At 37.5% G+C, this 23,017-nt stretch overlaps 1 protein-coding gene across 3 annotated transcripts in view; it reads right to left on the reverse strand.

Annotated features, from left to right (window-relative positions):
* Positions 1–1,300: 1,300 nt before the first annotated feature.
* Positions 1,301–23,017, reverse strand: part of SLC38A9 (solute carrier family 38 member 9) — a 50,673-nt gene continuing 28,956 nt past the window's right edge. For all 3 annotated transcript variants that reach the window (XM_085326434.1, XM_085326435.1, XM_085326433.1), the window contains 5 exons: positions 20,310–20,416; positions 13,765–13,878; positions 12,339–12,487; positions 6,092–6,181; positions 1,301–4,458 (listed from right to left, as the gene is read on the reverse strand). In XM_085326434.1, the coding sequence (XP_085182560.1) occupies positions 4,293–4,458; positions 6,092–6,181; positions 12,339–12,487; positions 13,765–13,878; positions 20,310–20,416 (626 nt within the window). In that variant the 3' untranslated portion in view covers positions 1,301–4,292. The remainder of the gene's footprint in view (positions 4,459–6,091; positions 6,182–12,338; positions 12,488–13,764; positions 13,879–20,309; positions 20,417–23,017) is intronic.

Raw genomic sequence — 23,017 nt, forward strand, 5'->3', positions numbered from 1 at the left:
TTGCCCAAAGTACAACACTCAAAGTTAGGAGATGCCAAATCCAAGCAATGGTAGAGAATCAACCATCCTTGTAACCTTTAAACTCTCAAGTTGACACCCTTATGGAAAGGGTTACATGATCATCATGTAACCAAAAACCATCCACTGTGCAGAAGCCTGGCAGAAGAGGGGGCAGCCTGGAGATCGGGCAGGCAAACTGTCAATTCAACAAAGCTTTCAGCATTGCAACCAACTGCCATTATCTTGATGCATTTTCTTGTATATGGAGTTTGGAAGGCTGAATTTCAAGAAAAAAAGAAAAACRTTATGTAGAACATCCTCTCTTAACCCCCACCTCCCACCTACATGATGCAATGTTTGAACTCTGAAAGCTTGTTTCTTCTGCACAGATCATTTAAGTTACAGGACAAAATAAATTAACTGGCACCCAGGCACGTATTAATCCAGATATTGGAGGAATAATGAATTTGTAATACCAGATGCATCTGCAGGTGACTGACAAAAGCAAGGGGAAACAGAACTAATAAGCAAAGGAGAGATTTTGAAGCCTGCTGAAAGGATAAATCTGGACGACGACAATATTAAGGAACTGGAATAGATGATTTTAGGTCATTACAGAAAAGCAAGGAGGTTAGTACAAGCTAGAACGTGGAAAAGGTAATTTGTTCTCTCACCCTCGCTAAGGGTTGAGCCACTGCAATGGCAGAAGGGCTGAAGGCTGACATAGAAGCCCAGTCATCTGTGTCCTTAGATAGAAAGACTATTTCTGCTCAACACAAAGCTCTCACTGAAAAACTAATCTCTTAAATGAGCTGCTTAGGCCACATGTAATCACCTAGACTTTCCTGCACAGATAGTCTGTAACTGCTCTTGGAGCTTCCTGGGAGTTTCCCTGGCTACTGATGCTTAGGCAATGCCTAAAGGTCATGATGGGTTAATTCCTTATGTATCTTTAGATCTGTATTTTAACCTAATGATATCGGCAGAGGTGATTACAGCTGCTTGAGCCTAACGCAATGAAACTTCAGTTTGCATCACAGAGTTACCACACAATATGGAGGGCTGGATTTTCACAGTGCAAAGAGGTGGGGTTGCTCCCAAACAAAGAGCCTAGTAGCGTTATAAAAGAAAATATGGAATCTTACTCAAGGCATGGCACCTTCCAGAGCTGACAGTTTTTCACCTCTTAGCTTACTGCAGCAAAATTCAAATGTAAAGACAGAATACAGTATTTCCAGAAGAATTTATTTTTTCCTCTGCAAAAAAAAAAAAAAAAAAAAAGATAATGACATTGCACAATATGCCATTGGGTCAAAATACTATTTTTTTCTGCTAATAAATTATCTGATGATTTGCTAGAACAGAGAATATAAGGAACTGGAATTAGCAGACCATCACTGGAGGTTGCATGAGCAAGTGGGATGAAGCCTGTGCATTTGCAGAGAACTACATTTTATGCTAGCATGAAAGCAGACATTGTAATTAACTTCTAGTCTAACTTTTAAGCTGGCATTTAAGCTGCCATTAAATTTTCAAACATTACTTTTCAATTTAAGATGTTATGATTTCTGACAAAGAAAATAAAGTATAGAAAACTGCTTTACTTACTCATAACATGCTTCTGGCACTTGTGAATATCCCAATGACATGTAGTAAAATGAAAAAAAAAATACTTTCATGTAAGTATATGCACTTCAGGTGATGACAATGTAATGAAATATTTGCTATCACTTTAATTCCTATCATTTTATAATTCAAATCAAAACTGTTAGAAAGGACTATGTAAATGGTGCAGCAAAACCAGAAAGTATCTTTGTAACTCAGCTCTAACATGGGCTTTTAAAAATATACAGAGTAATTTTCTTCTAATTATTAACTCAATATCATTGTACGTTGCACAAATGGAAAATAAATAAACAGAAGATGCAATTAAGACACCTCATCATGAACTTTGTTCTTATTCAGGGATTTCTGTTGAACTACTAGATCCTACAAAAATTTTACTCCACTGAAATCAACAGGCATTTTACTATCAACTTCAATAGCACAGATACTCATGGGATCAAATCCAGATGGAACATAGAAGCTATGTTCCTAAATTAATTAAAATTAAGCATTGGATACGTAAAAAGTAAGCATACAGAACTCCAGCTTAGCTTAATGTGAGTCAGACCAACGATGCTTGAAATCCTGCAACTTTTGCCCTTTTTGTTTGGTGTTCAATTACTCTTCTGTATCAAACAGCTGCTGAGGTTTAGCAATGTTGCAGCTATGCAATGATCCAAATTTCTCAGAAAAGGGTAAGGTTTTTTGCGAAGAAAAACAAAATACAGAGGGGGTAATTTATGAAATACACTATTGAGAATGTTGAAGGAATGCAGCCATCATGTTGKGTGTAGCGATGACTACCTAGACATTCAAATAAATTTTCTGGGAAAGGTCAACCCAGTCCCTAAAATGCTGATGTGCAGGCCCAGTGCTAATGATTCAGCACTGCAGGATACACTCATTCTGAGGCAGTGAAAAGGATGSACAGGTATGTCTTAGAGATAAGCAAACCAAGCAGCAGAAGATAACAGTACACAGGGAAAATGACAAAGATATGGTCAAACATGTCTCTCTAATACAGAATGGATGGTGGGTGTATTTTCCAGTTCTGATTTTAAAGGCACAAGACAAAAAAAGGGAACCTGAAATAATTATTCTATTCTGCAGATATTATTCCAGATCTATTTGCTCTTGTATTTCATACAAATCAAAGAACATTTAAGAAAACCAACATCTGCATAGTTTGAGGAGCCTAACTCAAACACAAACAGGTCTACAAATATACTACAGCAATTCATGTCATTTCCCAGAGAAACATAGTAAATTATCTAGGTTGTGCTTTTTGGTATCTTTCAGAAAAATAAAAATTCTTACCCTGCCATTTAATTTTCTTTCCCAATTCAACTCCCACTTCACAAACATTGGATCACTCCAACATTTTTCCTCTTTTACTCATTTTGGAGTTTAGTGTTGCTTAGAGTCCTCTTTCAATTATTTTATATTTACTAACTTGTTTTTAATACACTGAAATTCTGTACAGGAGAGTTTTTGCTCTCCTTCTCACCTTAAAAGATGAGATTGTACTAGCACATGGCAACTTAATTAATGATTGTTTTGGATTAAGACTCAGACCCATAGACAAGTGAAGGAAAAAACGTGCGCACGCGCACATACACACACACATACACACACCCTCTTAGTAAACAAGAAATTAAAATAAAAACAAAGCCTTTTCCAGATTCCTCCAACTTCTGTTAAGAATTATCTAAAACTTATATTATATTATTTGATTTAGTCCACAATTTTTCAAGTGTTCCAGCTTTATCTATACTATCTTCCTCTTCAGGCTCAAAATGTTTGGAGTAACATCCAAAGAGCACAGTGAGAGATCACTGATCACTAGATTAAGACTGTACAGGGGAGGAAGAAAGCCTATGCTGGACGCTGCATCCAACATACAGCAATAAAAGCACATTCAAGTCCTGGCAAGACAACCCAGTTAACAGAGCTGAAGTGAGGTCAAGTCTGGAATTCTAATTTTAATTGAGCTACTGCCTGGTTAATTTTTTTTTTTACCGTCCTGATTTTTTTCATTGTAAGCTCACAAATAACTTGTGCACCTATTGATTCTGAATAAAACACTGAGACATCAGTTTATTGTTTCTCTTATTTGGGATTTCCTAGAGGAAAAATGTTGCCAAAAATTAATAGCATATTCAAAATTAAGAGTGCATTTTGATCCAAATGATGATAAATTAACCTAAAAAATACATATACAACCATTTTTTCATTTTCCAAACAAAACAGGGAAACAACTACAACAAAGAGCATTTTGAACAGTCACTGAAAAATAATGTGACAGCATGTTTGTTAATAAAGGTAAGAAAACTTCTTTTAGAAGAAGGGAGTTCTACAGCTTAAGACTGAAAGTCGAGTGTTTTGAGACACAGGCTGTAGGAAATTAAAATATTYGGTCTTAATTAATCCTTGATGAATGTTCAAAGACATGGAACTACCCCACTCAAATATGAACTAATTCACTTCTCATAAAATCATGTTTATGCAGGAGCAAGCAAGTTTCCTTTAAATGCCTAAAAGATGTGATCTGAATTCATTTCAAAGGTGCAACTTTTCTCAGAAAGTTCATGTTGAAGACTGCTCAGTTCTCATGTGTGATAGTGTTGCTCAAGGCTGTTGCCAAATGTCACTGTACCACTTGTGGCAGCCACGGAGAGAAGGAGTTTTCACAAGAGGAATTGCGCAATCAGATTAGCCAGTCCAAGGAGGATTATAAAGATGTGAACGATCAATGCTGGCCACGTCAGCTGCCCAGCACGATGCAGGGAGATCACGTAGATGAGAGACGGATACACAAATACAAAGGCCAGACCACATGTTGCTCCAGAGTATCTGGGGAAGGAGGCGAGAAAAAGAAAAAGAAAGAAAAAGAACACCGTGTTAACTCTTATTTCTTGTTGCTTTTTCTCTTTCTTCAATTCAATGAACAGTTTGACTGACAACGACTATTTGTAGTCACTGAACATTGATCTGTTCTTTGCTGTCCTCCACCTCCTTCACTGACATTTAACCATCTCTCCCCCATCTCCCCAGGTAGCTACATTCTGATATTCCTCCAATGTTTTGGTCATACTCCCAGATGYTTCTGGGGAATGACTCCCTACCTTTGACTTTTATATTTTTACTTTCTTTTGGGAAATCTGGCAACACACAACACAAAACGACTAGACAGTGCAGCCTATGCTAAGCATCCTTCACTATCCTTTACTGTCAAGACTCCTTACAAACCATTCTCCAGACCTGTGTGTGTGTGTGTGTGTGTGTGTGTGTGTGTGAAATCAACATGCCCCTCCTGGTATTGTGATCAACCACAGTACTGAAATATTCAGCTGCTCTTATTATCACTCCCTTGCTTACCAAAACCTTCTCATCGTTTTCCTTACTGTGAGTTTTCACATACTAAGCTATAYTGCATTAACTATGAACGTGCATTGTTAACTAACACCATTTGTTATTTCAAATATTTGAACTGTCCCTTMAGGTATTGGAAACATTACAGTAGTGAGTAACTGCCTGCACAACAGAAAAGGCAAATTGATAAGTTAGGTTTTACATAGATAGTTTATCAGCTGAAAATTCATTGTTCAAAATGTTTGATTATGATGCACAAGGAAGAAATTAGCAGAGGTCAGGATCATTTTGCAAAGAGAAAAATGTACTGCATATTATTTATTTGCAATTAATAACTAGACTCCCTCTATTAATGGAAGAAGAAAGTTTTCACAAAAACAAGAACATCAACAGAAGAAYAAACAGAGAAAAAACTCAAAGATCATCTATTGAGCAAAAGTAAGTTAGTTCGCTACACTGGTCAGATCCATGCCTGTCTTTGTGGTTTTACAGTTGCAGATTACTATATTTTTAAATACCTCCCTCTCCTGGTTGCTGTAGGAAAGATGCAAATTAGCAATAAATGAAAATGATTACATATATASTGGTGTCAAATGTAGAAAATAAAACTGATTATATAATTTCCTCTAATATTTCTCAATTGTAGAAAATCTAGCGGTTTATAAACATGGTAAATTTAAGATGCAACTTAGAATGCAATTTTTATGTCAGCTTTTCCTTTGGAGTTCTTTGCTTWCTTGGATTTTTATCATGGACTTTCAAATGCCCTTAAAAGAAAAACCTGAAAGAAGCTACATGGTAATTGGACAACTGTTACACTGACACACTATTCTTTAGCCTGCATAATTACAACGTCCTCAGATAAGGCGACAGCGAAACTTACRGAATCATCCCAGTCACCTCAGATACAAAGCCACAATTACAGATAGTTGCTTGTCAGAGCTTTAGAAGAGTTGATCATTTGTATTTTAAATCATTATTTACAACTTATAAAAGCATAAGCCCCATAAAATGTGAAGACAGAGTTACTCATTCTTTTACAGTTCCTTTTCAATACAAAAAGGTAAATATGTAGTAACACCATAAGTAAATTCAATGTGCAAGCAACACTTACCTTATGATACCTCCTATATTTGGATAAAACCTTGCCATTGCTACTCCAGCTCCTACAATTGCTATGTTCAGGACCAGCACATGGAAAACACTATGGGAGGTTAGAAAACAGTGTTAAAATCTATGCTCTATTATTACAAAGCAAGACCATCAACCTTCATTTACATTAGCATTTAACTGGTACGTTGCCATCTGCATGACTTGTTCTATTAAAGCTAATTAGTTTCATAGCAAACATAACATCTACTGAATGTTCTGTGTGCCAAACTCTACACATCTACTGTTTGGATTCAAAATATTCTTAAGGAGCAAGTATGTGTAATTTGGCAATTCTTCTGAAAACACCATACGTGGTACTCAGCACTCAAGTATTTCAGATGGATATTCAAATACCAAAGAAACAATACTATATAACACAAGAAAGAAAGAGCTTGTTCCAGAGAATGATCCAAGTTGGTCAAAGTCAACTAATGGAAACCAGAAGAAAGATATATCACTGAGTGGAAAACATGACAGAATAATAAAAAAGTTAGTATTTGGCTACTAATGTATTTTGATAAGAGCACAAACATTTAGGATGTTGGATCTAATTTAATGCATGACCTACATACTATTTATACTAGATCTTTTGTTGATTTTGTTTTTATAAATAATTTCCTGCTGCTTTCATTTTTGCATTAAGGACAAAAAAGATGGGAGGGTTTTTGTTCTCCACAAGCAGCTTTTAATACATGAGACTAACCCAGTGTTAGAGAAAATCACTTTTCTTCAGAGAATATAAAATGATTTATCTTAACATAAGATAAAGTCAGGAAATAGAAAACAGTGAGATATTTTGGCCATTCAGCTGTTTCTGTGAAAGAAGAAAAGAATTCACACATAGAAAATGTACATATAGTTTTTATCTATTCTTCTAGATAATTTGTGTTCTTAAAATAAACAAAAACTATAAGCTGACAACTTCTTTTCTTAACTATAGAAAGTATCTGTATTAYGAAGGATTTCACCAACTAACAAGCTTTCAAATGAATTACATCTGAAGTGCCAAGAGCAACCACTTCTTTAGCTGAAAGCCTGGGTATCAATTTAGAAAGCAGGAAGAAAGATGAGAGATATAAAGGAATCTCATTAAAGCTTAGCGGAATTGAGACATTTGAACAGGTTCTAAATGGCTCAGTGTAAGTCTGATRTAAGCTTGCAGTACACTTAACAGTCACCACACACTGCTGAAGGGCAGTCAGGAAAGTGGTATTATTTTYTGGGCATAACCCTACTATCTCTATCTATTATAACTACAGAGGGAAAAATACTTAGAAGGTGTGAGATAKTAAAAGAGATTCACTCCCTTTTTACCTATCCAACCTGTGGGCACGTAACTCTTCTAGGCAGCACTATAACTTTCCTCTTTATGGGCAACGGTAGCAAAGAGAGCTGGGTGGCCAGGGAAGGGCTGGACTGCCCTCCTGARCAGCCTCCTTATCGTTGCTGCGCTGAGGCACAGGTTGCATTGCCTCATGGAGGCTGTAAGTCACAAAAAGGCACATCTAATCTATAACAATCAATGTGACACACACGGCTCAAAATCTTCTTTACTCTGTTCCCAGTCTCAAAATTCTGAGTTGGAGAGATGAAGATTCCTCTCTCTCTCTCTCTCTCTCCCTCTCCTTTTTTTTTTTTTTAAGGGGGGAGTCATTGCTCTCCTGCAAACTCCGAAAGAACAACAGTAGAGGGCAGAATGTCCCCCCAGCTTTCCAAAATTTCGCCAGTTTTCCTCATTGCAAGGTTAACCTTTCAGGCGGATGGAGTCCAAAGACAACCTGGCATGCCAAAAGACCATTGGAGGGTTTGTTATATCAAGTACTCTCCTAGGRCAGTAGTAACTACAGTTAAACCCCTAGTGACAGTGAGCATGTATATTTAATTAACTTCAGCATCCTCAAAGGATAATCATGACAAAAACTGTGAAACAAACTCTAGGGAGGGGGGATTTAAAGAAAAAAAAATAAGAAATTGATTTAAAAACTCCCCAAGCCAGAAGCAAGGAAATTAAAAATGCGAGACTCAGCATGGAGTCAAAGGATGAACACACACAATTTAACAATATAAGAAACAGGAAAGCAAGGAAAAAAAAACAAATCAGGATGATTTAAGAGACAAATTTGGAAAGGCTGCTGAATCAAAAAATACATTTTCTTCCTGGAAATCTTACTACAGTGACATGAGTCAAAGGCTATAAACCACAGCAGGTAAGATGCAAGATGAAGCGAGGTAAAGAACAAATAACCAAACATGCATACGAACAGMAGAAATGTATTTCATTGCATCAGAAGAAATACATTTGTATGAGAACTGGCAGGTCTGCTGGGCTACCATGGAGTGCGGGGAGGACAATCCTTTGAGAGAGCCAAGTGATTTCCTCTCATTAATTTACTTAACCTTTCAGAACAAGATGTTAAAAGGAAAGTTTTAAAAACTGGTCAGTACAAAGTATTTTGCACACAGCATATAATTAATCAAGAGAATTCTCTGACACAAATATCACGGTAGCCAAGGGCCAACAACAACAACAAATTTGTTTTCTATACATCCAAGAAGACCCACAATCACGTAAGAGAGCAGATAAAACTACATGCCTCTGGCCCCAAGTCACCCATTAAATGATGTCACTGCAAACATACTTTAGAAAGAAAGCTATTTCCCAATATAGAACATTTTGGCCATCTTTTACAGCTTTAGAGAGAGAATAAGAAAATAAAAACTTTGGATTCTGTCCCAGCATGTCACTTTCTACGCTGTGATCATCACTGGCATCCATCTTGCAAAATGAGAGAAGCAATTAAGGTACTTACCTTTTACCTCAAGTCTTTYGTAGGAAGCACAGAAAAGCAGCACATTTTGTGATGATACCTGTCAGAAGACTACTGTGTCCAGCATGTCTACGCATGTCTATGCTTTTAAGGCAGGCAGAGAATTTGTCACTAGTACAAAACAGGAAGGAAATCCCCCTTCCTGGGGAACAGGGGTGGGATGTGTGTCTGGATTTTGTTCTTGTAAGAGAAAGCTGATTCTCTGTCAAGAGGTGGAATTTAGACCGGTTSGGCTCTTTGAAGTCAGCACCACAGACTTGCCTCTGGAGGACATATGATGCTACTTATTTCCCCTCTGCTTCAGACCACCTACAGCTATTTAGTCGACCTCCAATGTCAAATGTGGAAGYTTCAGTTCTATTTGAAGGAAAAAATATGTATCTTTTGCCTAAGCTTTGATGTTTGGAAAGARTGAGCTTTCTGATCGCACAAGACTACAGAGAAGTAAGTTACAATACAGCTAAGCACAACAAAGCTTTGTTTCAGCACTATTGTTTTGTCAGTGCATTGGTAGCAGTGCTGTAAAAGATCTGAAGTGTATGGGACAGAAGACTTAGGGATCAGTCTTCAGGCAAGAAAAGCTCTTCTAAAGTTGAAGAGATTGTTCATTACCAGCCAGTTGTAATCTATGGCCTACAAGTAATAGCCAGGATATGAAACAGGATACTGCTTTTGTTAGAAATCGCCTTGAACAGACCAATTATCAAGGCTAAGAACTACAAAGTAGCAAATTAATAGCTCTTCATCATATCCAATGACAGACAAATAGTAAAGAAAATGTACTTAAAGCAAAAAAAAATTTATCTGAGCAATAAAGTCACTGCTAGGAAATAAAAATTATCTGGCAGCTCTGCAACATGTGTGATCAAGCTATTCAGTCAACAGCCTGCTTTAATATGCATCAATCCAGAGTTCAACTGCTCCAGCTGATACCTAAAACACCATCCCTGAATTTCAAACATAGCAGCAGCAGGTACCCACATCTGCAAACAATTGTTCATATGAAAGAAGTTTGGCTTTTAATATGATGGAGCTTCCAGCTCATGTGAAACCTGCAGCAAGTCCATATGGAGCAACCCAGAGCTTAAAAATGAAGATAGTAAAATATACTAGGGGGACTGGGTCCAAAAGAATTTTTTTAAAGGGAAAAATGGATGGTTATAGAGAGAAGGTAAATTTACAGCATTCTTTCAGCTGCAAAGAAAATTTAATATAAGAACGATGCAACTGTTGAAATACATGTGATTTAGCATGTTGAGTCAGGGTGGGGCTAAACAAGGCTAATTTACCAAGTAAAAGAGATTCTCAAATGCACAATCAATATGAAATCAACACATTGTCAAATGTGCTATATACAGATGGCTGGATGCAAAAGCTTCCCCACAAAAAAACAAGAACTATGGGAGATCTGCTTAGCTACTGGCTGTCAGTCTGATAAAATAGCATAGGAATTACATGAGTATGAGAATATCTAACAAGTTCTGGAAGCACAGGTATGGGAATCCTGCACAGGGATCATCAGTGCTTTAGAAGGCCTGTAGCAGAATTTACCTGGGGACAGGTGATGAACAGAGCAGTATATTCACAGGCTCTCTCTGACAGACACTGGGGACATGGTCTTGCTTTTCTCAAAGGGGATTTTCTAGACTAGCTAGCAGTAGAGAATCCAGAATATCCAAAATCTTACTTAAAAAGGCAATATAAATACAGTGCTGCTAAAGGACCTTCATCAGCTTCAGCTGCCGGTGAAAAATAGGCAATCATTGAAAGAGATATTTCACAATGAGGTACTAAGTCTTTACTAGCAAAGTTCTTAAATCAGCCAGGTACTTCCTCCCAGAAACAAGTCCTGTGCTTGCTGCCAGTGTTCCTAGTCCCTACTGCACAAAAAAACTAAGAGTCAGCCATCCCTGTCTGTAAATATACAGAAGCTCGAGCCTGGAGATCAGTTGAGTGGATTTTATGCTACGTGTTTGAAAGGTCTGGAATACAAGACAGAAAGACAGGATGTATTACCTTACCACCATASGCTGGGGGCAATTTAACTTTAAATATCTTAAGGAGTCTTTAAAATAAAGGCACAACAAAAAAAAGTGAAGCAACCCCACAAGGACACCGTGGAGACAAGAACCAAATATTTGTACCATCACAACGTGAAACCATGAAAGATTATAACAGTAAACTTGAGATAACCTGAGCAGGGACTGGTGGGAAGCTGCAGATTCTAGGCGAGGGCATGAGGGAAACAAAAACCATTTTGGTCAGCTGAATAACTGGAGGGAAGAGATGGGAAAAAGCATATCTCTAGAATATAAAGAACAGGACTATTTTTTGGTGGCTGTGAAATCCATGTTTAGCACTTAAATCAATAGCCTTGTTTCCAAAGGTAACTTGCAGCAGTTCCTAACTATCTCCTTAATGTTGAATTGCTTACAATTTAGCATCAAAAAAAGTAGGCACTTATTTTGCTGCCTAATTTTAGGCATCCACTTTCTAGACCTTTGCATACATATTTTAGGATCCAGAAGAAAGCTAAAATTTATAACAACCTCCTCCTAGACCTATATGCTACTACTGATGACACATAGGAAAYACACATTTCTTTTTGGGGTATTGTTTTCCTTCCCTCCATCAACAGTAATTCACAATATAAAATAAGAAACTCACTTAGATAAATGCCAACTTCTCAGCTGTGATGACGTCAGACAATACTCCAAATATATAACATCCTGTGTTTTATTTAAAAACCCTAAAACTGAGATTCACATCAGCTCTCCTCTGCAGTTCACACAGCGTTCAAATGCAAGGGTGGGGCCAACCTCTAAAATTAACATGTGAAAACCTATTTTTATAAGCAGAGCACCAACCTAGATAACACAGCTAACAACTCACGTAGCTATTAGCTCTATTTAAAAATAGAAGGATGATTACAAAGTCACATACAACCAAAAAGAATACTGAACCCCAAAGGCTTAATCTGCAGAGTGCACATGTGCATGTCCTTCACAGTTTAAAGACTACTTGATGAAATGTTTCTGAACTGAACAGAGACTTTTTTCTGTACAACTTTTCTTCTGCCGTACAAATGCATGACACACAGGAATTTTGTTGACAAAATTCCTGCGGTTATTGAAAAAACATCCAGTTAAAACAAAAGAATCCCCCATCTGCTCTGCAAAGCTGCAGCAGCCCTGATCTGCAAGCAAGAGTTCATTTTACACACCTATCATTTCATGATTCTACAAATACTGTGAAACTAGCTTTTGAAATGTACCTAATGCTGCAAAGGAAACCCCTGAGAGCTCAGTCAAATTTYTGACAACAAACAGGAGGCCAGTTAAGAAAGTGTGCCAAACTCTTGTCAACGGGTAGACTTCTTACCTTGGGTAAACGTTTCCAAAAACTTGTCCTAATAGCTGAACTCGTGCCAGATAGCCCAACAGTGGGTATACAGTCATCATCTGGAACAGCAGGAATATTCTTGCAACAAATGACATGATGTCATTGCTGGGAAAATTATCTAGAAAATTCTAAACACAGGAATAATGTTACAATTATCAATGGTGACCTGATAGCATGTATTGGCTGATTTTTAATAGCTCAGTGCCAGAAAGCAGAATAAAACTAAACGATTAAAATTCCCAAATCAACTCTATAGAATATAATGTTCTCTTTCTCTCCTCCTATACCAGCAAAAAAGCACCTAATTCTTGAATATTAAAGGATAGATATCATTTTATGTTAGTATTAAAGATGTAATTATTTACTACTTCTGAATATCCTTAAATAATCAAGGTTGTGCAATAGCCACCTGATTTCTTAAGTAAATAAATTCCTATGCTCCTATTACCTATCGTATCTCCTCTATATATTAGAAAAAGTTATTTAAGTAGTAAAGTTGGATCATATGCAAGTGAGGAATGGACCATACTCTACATGTAGAAACCCCYGAAAAACAGTATACATAAAACTTAGGTATCATGGAAATATATACACAGCTCCATAACTGTTCAGTATAATTACAGACAACAAAGGTTTACCATCTATTATTTAACTGTGGACTTCATGAGATTATTTCAAGGCGCTCACCAAATCRTTTCACGGTTAAACAACAGTATCGGTTCTTACTGGCCTACAGTCACAGAAAACTTTTAAATGCCATTTTTGGGGTAAATCTTTTGCAAGAAATGTGTTACATCTTGCATAAAATGAATCACATTTTGATAACTTTTGTCCTTGAAGAAGTTTAGGGCATGGCAATCAGCCTTACCTGTAGGTCGATAAGAGTTTTATAGCCTTAACAGTAGTGTTATCTGTGTGGTGCTAGCATCTAAAGAACTTCGCTGGCAAGGCCCAACATAACATTAGACTCCACACCTATTTACAATGAGGRCTCCTGTCTAAAAGAACTAACATTCACTCTACGTTTCTATTTTTGAGCACCTGCAACTAGTCCCAGTGATGACTGGGACTGGTCACTGCACACAAAATTCAATATATCCRTAATATTTAATACTCTTCAGGATTAAAGTAACTAAAGAAATTAAAGCTTGAACTGTTCATTTGTTCATTTCAGTCCTTTCTTGATCACTTTCACATTTGTTTTTAGAGAACTCCTGGCAGCAGACATGAATGCTAATAAAGTAACACTGCCATTACTTATATTCTTGTGGTAATGCCCATAAGGCACTACGCAACTGACCCATCTGCCAGAGCGAGTCAGGAAGCAAGAAGCAGGAACAATTTTTTCTAAATACATATTTATTAAAGGTCAAATATTAATATATAGTGCAGTAAAATCCCTTACCTGTTCTATACATTCTTTGGATAATGGTGGGGAAGGAAAAGATGCAAAAATTATCAYGCCAACATACAGATATGTTAATCCCACCAGGAAGTAAGCAACAGAGAGGTCTCTCACCTGAGGAGAAATAAAATCTTATTTTGGCCAGCACTGACGTACCAAAAGATACRAAATGAAAATGTCATGAGAAGACTTCTGTTACATTAAACAGAAGATTTACTTGAGTGGGGACTTCAAATTTGGTCCTGCATCAGGCCAGAAAGCAAGCAGATACTCCTACGTGGAGCCAGACAAGTATTATGTATCTATCTACATATAGAAAAGACAGCAAGAAACAGTTGTGTCAATAGATATGTCATTGCTAGACTCAGACATACACAAGTTACTAAACCAAAAAGCACACCCTACTTTCTTACATTCACCTCTTACTTCTGAAAGTACTGGGACACAGACACAACTGTTGAAGACAGAAAGCCCATCAATGCATATGTTAAGTCTCTTGTCAGGACTAAAATTTTGCAATTGAGGGCATCAACATACCAAAATGTTAGGGGTAAATCCATATTTAGGGTCCTAAATCTGTATTTAACTGTACTGTAGATATGTATGGGTTTAAAAGCTTAACTTCCATGTTCACTTCTGAAAATTTTGACTATGTTTATAATGTTTCTATCACAGCAACTTCATAAAATTAATAAAGTTTGTGAGCAACATTTAGTATTACGAAATAAGCACCAAACCTATTCAAGCACATTTTGAAATTGCAGAATGTACATACATATTAGAGTGAGCTAATAGCAATGCAGTTAATGGGTTATTTTCCTCCATCAATTTTTCCCCCCAAAGACAGACACCATTTGTTTCTAGTTATTAACTAACTAGATTCTGTTTAAGCTTATACTACGCTACAGGACATTTATTAGCTTTTACCAACTCATTTGCTCACCTGCTGCAAATAATCAGCTTCTTAAAGGATTACTGCTAATACCTTCGATACATGACCCTATTTTCCTTTAACTGAGGAGCAAGCCTTATTAGGCCAGACACAAGCACCAAAGTAATGAGACTACACAGCTTCCACACCAAGATTTTATGGAATCCAGCCAGCTCAAGAGGGTAGGCAAAGCTTGCTCACTTCTGTGCAAAAAACACTTAGGGAACTGCCTTATTCACACTATCTCCTTGATAAAAGCAGCACACCATTTACCTCTCTGGGGTCTTCTGAGGGCAAGTGGTCCTCACAGAAAATATAAATATGCTGGATTACACACTGGAGGCAAACTTCAGGAGAAGAAAGCCAGTTTTTAGTACGGAAACTGAGAGATCTCCTGTTCATTTTGCCAGTGCATTTGTCGTAGAAGACTGATGCCCTTCTCCCACCAGTCCTAAACAAACCAATGATTTTGCTAATCAGACAACTGTCTACTGTTAATGCACTCTTCCATAGCATTCCTCATACCCATGGGCAACTGTCTCCCTCCAGCTACAACCTCTTCCTGTTGCTGCCCAGTTATATACAGCCAGTAAGTACTTCTCCATTCTTTACTCTCCTGATGACGGCCACTGAGTAAGGTCTACTAGGCTCCATCAGAAGTTATGCATTAAAATTTTCTTAAAATTACTCCTAGAATGTCTCCTCAATGACCTGAGAATCTGCATAGCTTTTTATATTACAGCTACATCTTCTAAGAAACCCATGGCCCAGCATAAAAAGTTATTTAGGAATAATGAATCTAAATATCAAAATTTTTATAGGTAGTTATGAGTAACCCTCATTAACTACAATTATTAGAGACTAATCAGGGTAAGCCCATTTTGCAGAGACAGGGACTCTCATCTCTTAAAGATAAGACTTGCACAGTTTTTCAAAATGGACCCAAGACACGCTAAAAGAATATCACCTGACAGAACCTGTTTTCACTCACCTCAAGTTAGATAGTTTAGGTAATTCCTTGTGTATAAAGACTGCAGTTTCTTATGCAAAATGCACAGTAACTCAGTTGTCATTGTACATGCTCTGCAGGTAAGCATTAGAATCAGGTGTCAAATTATCTTTGCCATGGCAAGTACTTGGAGATATGAGGGAAAGTGATGGAAATTCATGCCACTTCCTTTGGACTAGACCTGATTAAGGGTAGACAGCTAGTATGCTATTACCTCTGATTACACTAACCAGTTCACGCTCACACAGTTTAAGAGTACTTATTTTATTCTGTAACAAAACTAAACGCAGGGATAATTTTGATTGTGTATTTTTATAACACATAAAACATGGATTTGACCTCAGGAGCTGCCATAATACAATAAACATCCTGATCTTGATTTCCATAAGTAACAAGAAAAGCAGTAACAGTAACTTAACCTGAATTCATCTTTGCTTAAACAACCATCAGCTCCCTTGCAAATATCTTTTTCTGTATAAGAAAGAAYGCTAGGACATTTGCCTTCGTGCAAGTGTGTGTGCGCGCACGTGCATGCATGTGTGTTTATCAACATCTTTTGATTACTGTTCAGGAGACCCGAGTTCATTTTCTAAAGACCTTGACTATAAATACTATTTAGACAGTATAATTCCAGATAAAACCATAGGGTACATGGAGAGAGATAATAGAATCATTTTTTAAATAACAGAGCAATAAACTTGTTTATCTATTTTAAACAAGTTTATAGCCAGATTGGGCACCACTGTGGGCAAGAACTGTCTAAATAGATACAACATTACTCTCCCCGCAGGTAAGAGTTTACATTGTAAGAATCAAACCTAACACAGAAGGTTGAAAAAAGCAAGGATAGGGGGGATCAGGGTGGAAGCAAAGAAAACATGCAGTGAACATGAAAGTCACTAATCATAAGTGTCACAGCTTGCCACCTGCCAAGCTCTCATCAAGTGTGCCCTAAGTAATAGGCAGATTTTGAGGTGGAACTTGGAGGACGTAACAGCTACAGTTACTGCTGACCAGAGGCTATTCTGGTGAGATGTACAGGATTTTCTGGAGGAACAGAAAATTGGGTGACTGAGGCTGGCAGCAGCAGTAAAACAAGGGCAGAAATCAGCTCTAATGAAAGTATGAGTCTGATAAATCCTGTAGAGCTAACCTGAAGAGAGCTTTGAAAGTGCATGACTTCATATCACAACTCAAGAATGAGTACCCAGGCAAAGGTTAGACCTGTTGCACAGGACTGGAAGTAGTATAGTGTAGGTTCCGCGGCTTGTCTACAGGTATTTCCTGTGCAATGCTGAAAAGAACAGGCAACTTTCAAGTCTTCTTTTCCCTGCTGCATGCCATGAGCATAATAGGTTTGTTTTTTTCCTCAGTGGCACAGTCGAAGTTAGTTTTTAGAGTCCCTTGTTGGGTGGAGAAGCCTTTATCAATCCATAGTAATTATTACCATATTAGAAGAAGTACCTTTTGATTATCTCATTTCAGATTGATCAGTTTTGAAAAGACAGGTGCCACCTCTATATTATCTCAACTGGATTCTGTGCATATTGTACAAAGGGCCTTCACTTGTTCCAGTTTCAGTTGCAAGCAATAATATCCAACTGGATGACAAAAAAGTAGTTCACTAAGATGCACGATGCTATGCACTATTTTGGCTGGAAGGAGAAGCTGATGGTAGGGTGGCATCAAGAGAAACTCACTTTATGTATACCGAGTAAACGGTATTTTTATTTTGCAGAAAGTAGGAAAAAAAGCACAGTTCCATACATTCTGCAGCTACTACCTGCACAAAAACAGGCCCTGCCCCGTTCTTCCCTGAACAGGTTCACAAACAACTGCTAGGTGATGCTAAGTGACAGCACTTAGTGCTTTCGTAGTCCTTCCTCTCATTTCTGCTCTGGACTTACATAAGTGTTTGGACAGCAGTTCAGGAAAGATCACAGAAATGAATCATGTGGAAAAAATTTATATCTGTGTGTGTTTATATATACACACATATATAAATTACACATACATATAAATATATGTAYATACATATATATACACATACACATATATATGTTTCCCACACACACACTTTCTCCCACCTGGGCATGATCCTATGCAACACGCTCTAGGTGACCCTGCTTGAGCAGGGGGTTGAACTAGGTGATCTCCAGAGGTCCCTTCCAACCTCAATCATTCTGCGATTCTCTCTGGGTTAATTTGCCACCTAGACAGTTTCTAAACTAGTTCACTGTGCAGTTGCACAAACATTTATACTGACAAAGGGACAGCAGTGGGAGGAAAGAACAGGGAAAACTTTACTTAACCAGCAGTGCTACTGAACTGCAGGCTAAGAACTACACTTACATGGTTTCTCCAGGCCACGCTGCTGACATTAGGCTTATTCTAGACTATTTGCTCATTGCTCCCTTACACCCCACATCACTGTACTGGAATAGTAGCCAGAAGACTCCTCCTCCAATGCATGTTTTAACCTTGAACAGCGATACCTCTCTGCGAACAGAATGGAAACTGCTCTTGTTCTGGATTTCTGATTCCATAAAAGGAATATAATAACTGTTTTTCTTACTTTTTTAACCCCCCCAAAAGTGGTTCTTACAACCACTATTTTCACAAGTTTTATTCAAACTAAAACAGTACTCTTCCAGCTTGTCAAGTTCTGTATTTTTTAAAAAAATTCCAACTGAAGTGTCTTTTTAACATGTTTATCCATAAAAAATGGAGTCTCCATCTGGTTCCCTTTGAGATATTAATACAATGAAGACATTTTATTGATATAAAGACGTATGAAACAAATATCCTCAAAACTGTGACTTTCACAAGATTGGGAGCTGTACACATATGTAAAATTCCTAACTGCTCCAGTAGCTCAATGAAATAATTACAAAATAATTAGTTCTTCGAGCATATCAATACCTCATTAACACCTGTAAGACACTGTGGAGACCTAGGTGACAGGTGCCTCTACAGCTACAAACAACAAACAGGGAAATTATGAATATCTGTCTAGTGATGTTAAAAGTTATTGTGACCCAGTCTAAGCAAAAGAATCTACAGCCAAATAAAGCTCCTGAAGCAACTATGCACAAATTTGGCTTCCCATTACAAATCTTTCCTGCCATATTTGAAGGTGCTCTTCCTGTGCAATTCAAACACTTGTCTGCAGTGTTTGCTAAGGCTGACCTGGAAATCTAGCTCAAATCAGGAAGAACATTTGGAAAAGCTGATTCAAATGCAGGTAGCAGTTTCCTCATCCTTAACCCAATAAAAAGAAGTTGGAGAATATTTCAGGTGCTGCTCTTTGGAGCTCTGATTGCTTCCTCCAATGCCAGTGGAGGGGGAAAGGCCACAGGAAGAGACTTGAAGGCGACACGGAGGCATTAGGCCTCTTCTGCATATAGGACTGACTGCAGGAGCGATTGTTCCTTTAGAATTTGAAAGCCACACATAACAGGAAAGAGAACTCCCGTSTCTTTTCCACATCGTAAGATTTTCTTAAGAAATCTCACTGGCAACAAATTTACTAAGTTTTCTTTCTCAAGAGCTCCATTAATCCACTGTTCAGTTGTTAAACTATTTTCAGAACTGCCCACAAAACACAAGAAGCTTTCTAGAGAAGTCATGACTCCTTTTCAGAAGGGGTCACTCTCAGCTGGCCCTCGTTTACAAGGACAAGAAAGTTACCTTGGGGTAATATTAAAGCAAAATGTCATCTCAGTACACTGGCACATAACCTGCAATTCACCTTTGAATCATCTGTACCAACTTCTGATTCAGTTAATAGTTAAAAATCTTTATACGTCAACATAGTTACCATTCCATCTAAGATTTTAATGAAGCTGAACAGTAGTCCAGCTAAGTAGGGGAGGAAAAACACAAGATATTTAAATTAAAAGGGTACTCAAACTCTAACATTGTATCATATTAACTTCATTTTATATTTTACCAATCAAAAAAAACCTTCCTGCCTGCTTCATAAGATAGGAAGATACGAAGAAGGAATGCATTTTCATCTAAATAAGCAGTACAGAACATTTTCAAAGAGTAAAGAACCAGGCCAATGACCACACATTGCGGAGGTTCCCAATACAGGCTTCAACTTCAAAGATTTCCTAAACTGGGTCAAGTTTCCATACTGACCTTGACTTGAGTTGTAGCAGAAAACTGAAGCAACTCTGAAAAAAAGACATTATCCAGATTCCAACATTAGCGTTCAGAACCCTTAACTAGAACTAGCGCTATGTTCAAAACACTCAACCATTTTTCATTCTATAATTTGTCACTTTTCTTACAGTCTTACAACACTGTCAAGCCTTCTGCCTGCTCTGTATAATTTGGCCATTTACTGTCAGTCTGATCACAAATAATTTTGTACCCCTCTTCAGGGGTTTCATCTGAAGAAATTTGTAATGTATCTATTAATCACTGGTAGCCAGTGAAAAGTATGTACAACTGCTTTCTTATCAGATCACACGAGAAATTTACATTTTCTTAAGCTATTACAGTCCCTGAATCAATTTCAAGAGAAGTAGACAAGAAAATATCAGTCTCACCTGGCAATCTAGATACATATCAGCAAAGTCTTGTGAAATTACTTACATTGTTTTCTTGATTCTTGTTATTCTGAAGAAGAGTGATGATACAATTGTGGATGAAGAAGGCAAGTGTCAGAACCCCTGTGAGCTGAGGAAACAGAATTCTAAATTCTAAGAGGGAGAAAAAAAGAGTGTTAATAACTTGCTTCTGTGAAATAATGTCAAAATACAGAGAACACGCAGTGTTGGAGTCTACTGCCAGAAATGTGAATTGTCATGTTGAAAATGGGACAATATCTTGTCATTAAGCATAGTAAATAGTCAATCCAAATATATAATCATGAAGTACAAAATGCATGAGGACAGTGGTTACTATAAACCACAGTCTCAAAGAAGAGTCTCACAGGACCTCAACAATCAAAGATTATTGGGTCAACTTTATATAAACTTTTCTTCTTCACAACAGTGTAATTAGAAAGCATTTTTGAGGCAGAAATCAGTCCCAGGGAATTGTATGTGTACTAGTCCCTGAGAATGGAGATACAGAGAAGCTATCATTTGCTCTGTGAGCATCTTTTGTTTCCTGGCATGACCAAGATTAACAAGTCAGTTATGCTACAAGAAAATTGACATCTGTAAATGTGTAAATAAGAGATGATGCTTCCAAACTAGAGCTCTATGAAAGGCAAAGGAAATTTTTGACTTATTATACTCGGCTACTACTTTTTTTTCCCCCCTCCTTCCATGGGAATATAATTGCTCTTCTTTTCATACTCAGAGCATTGTGTCCACAAGACTGTTTTTCTAGAACTGCTGTAAATATTCCGGGAGTTTATCAATGCTGTAACATTAATAAAGCACCATCTTGGCTGCTAATATATAAAGATATTAGAGTATTAAACCAATTAGAGATTCCTAAGCTAGCTCAGCTTCAGGAAAACATCCAGCAATGCATTAGTACAGTTATCAGAGTCTCACAAACCCTCGCAGATCAAACCGTACAGAGCTCCATGCAAACACATTTGGGCTAGACTTCTCTAAACTGCGATGAAACCTGCAAGGGAAAGGTGCCCTAGCTAACTAACAGGAGGGCTCCTCCAGCCTGACAGAATGCACCTTCCCAAGAGCACTATGCTGGATTCACTGCATCTATAATATCTAACTACTGTGATATGCTAACAGAAGTCAGAAAATGCAGGTTAGTCTTGGGCTTGTTTTCCACTACTTTAATCTAAATAATAAAAATGAAAATGACAGATGCAGAATCTCTCCCAGCACTGTGTTTTCCCTTCCACTRTAACAACCAGTTGTAGCTGGATGTGTATACATCAGCTACGTGCTAACCTTGTCTGCTAGCAGTACTAGTCATATTGCCAAAATAATCAAACTACTGGGTACTCTACTTCCTACAGTAATCTGTAGCACGTATGTATTGCTATAATTCATTTTATACTAGGCTGCTTAACAGAGCTTTGGACTTGAACCTCAAGACATTTAAAACCAGTCTGTTTTTTGGTTTACTTGGGTTTGTTTGTGAACCATAGTTTGGGTGAATTTTCTCCCGCATTACAAAAAATCTGCAGATACAAATTCATGCAAGGATTCCATGACTTTGCTGGTGCATTTCACATTCAAACCTTGCTTTCAGAAAAAGGTTAGATGGGGTTTCTTAGAAAGAGGTGTCAGCAGTGTGTTGTATTTTACCTAACTTCCCTGTTTTATATATATATATACATATATATATATATATATATATTTCAATTTTAGCTTTTTTGTACAGTACCACGAGCAGAGGCCAACTTTAGCACTTTATATTTCTTGATTTCATCAGCTAGTTGGAAATCAACTCTTGTGGCAAACCAACAAACTATTAACTAGAATCCAATTTCTTAAAGACTCATTTTATCCCATATTACTGTAAGACTTTGGATACTGGGAACTCTTCCCTTGCCAAGCCTTCACTCCTGAATCTATATACAGCAATTCTCCCCGTCTACATAAATCTTGCATTGGAGCAAGACCAAACATTTCAGTCTACTTACCCACTGACTTCGGGCAGCACAGGCTAGCATATTATTTCTGCCTATAGATAGTATTAAGAATAATGCCATACCAAAATAAATTAGATAATTAGCATAGATGCTAATCATCCAGTGTTTTGAAATCGAATTGTTACACTGCAAAAGTAATTTGTTAGTCYGTAAAATACACTCTAAAAGCAGACACAGTGATGGAGGTAAACAGACAACATGGACTGCACTGTTTCAGACCTTACCTATATCTATCTATATGTTCGTACWGCTGTTGCAGCATCCAGGACTCTTAGGGAATTATAGAAAACTTTCTTACATCCAGTTCATCCTCATAGCATCTATTTTGGTCTTGTGCAAAGGGATACTTGGTAAAAATCGCTTGGCTTTGAAGACAAGCCAGAACAGACCATCACTTTCCTTCTCAGTGACATAACTGAGCTAAAGAAAATGTTTTACCAAAACTTTAATTTGTTTCTCAGTATTCAGATCTTGAAATAGGGTTCTAAAAGCCTGTCTAAGATGAGGAAGCAATGACCTTCAGCAGCCATAAAGAATTAATAAACGGAATTGATGACAGCCCTCCCCACTCAGAGATGGGAGGACAACAGACACTGGGTTATGAGCAGAATTCCTGGCCGAAAATACACAGAATACACTAAGCTGTTTATTTGGCTTATTACTTTACCAGACCAATTTAAGCTCAGCTGTAGAGCTGAATCAACCAAATGGGAGCGGTAGA

The sequence above is a fragment of the Rhea americana genome, unplaced genomic scaffold (genome assembly GCF_003343005.1).
Source record: "Rhea americana isolate MKP2758 unplaced genomic scaffold, rheAme1 scaffold_13, whole genome shotgun sequence".
Taxonomy (NCBI): Eukaryota; Metazoa; Chordata; class Aves; order Rheiformes; family Rheidae; genus Rhea; species Rhea americana.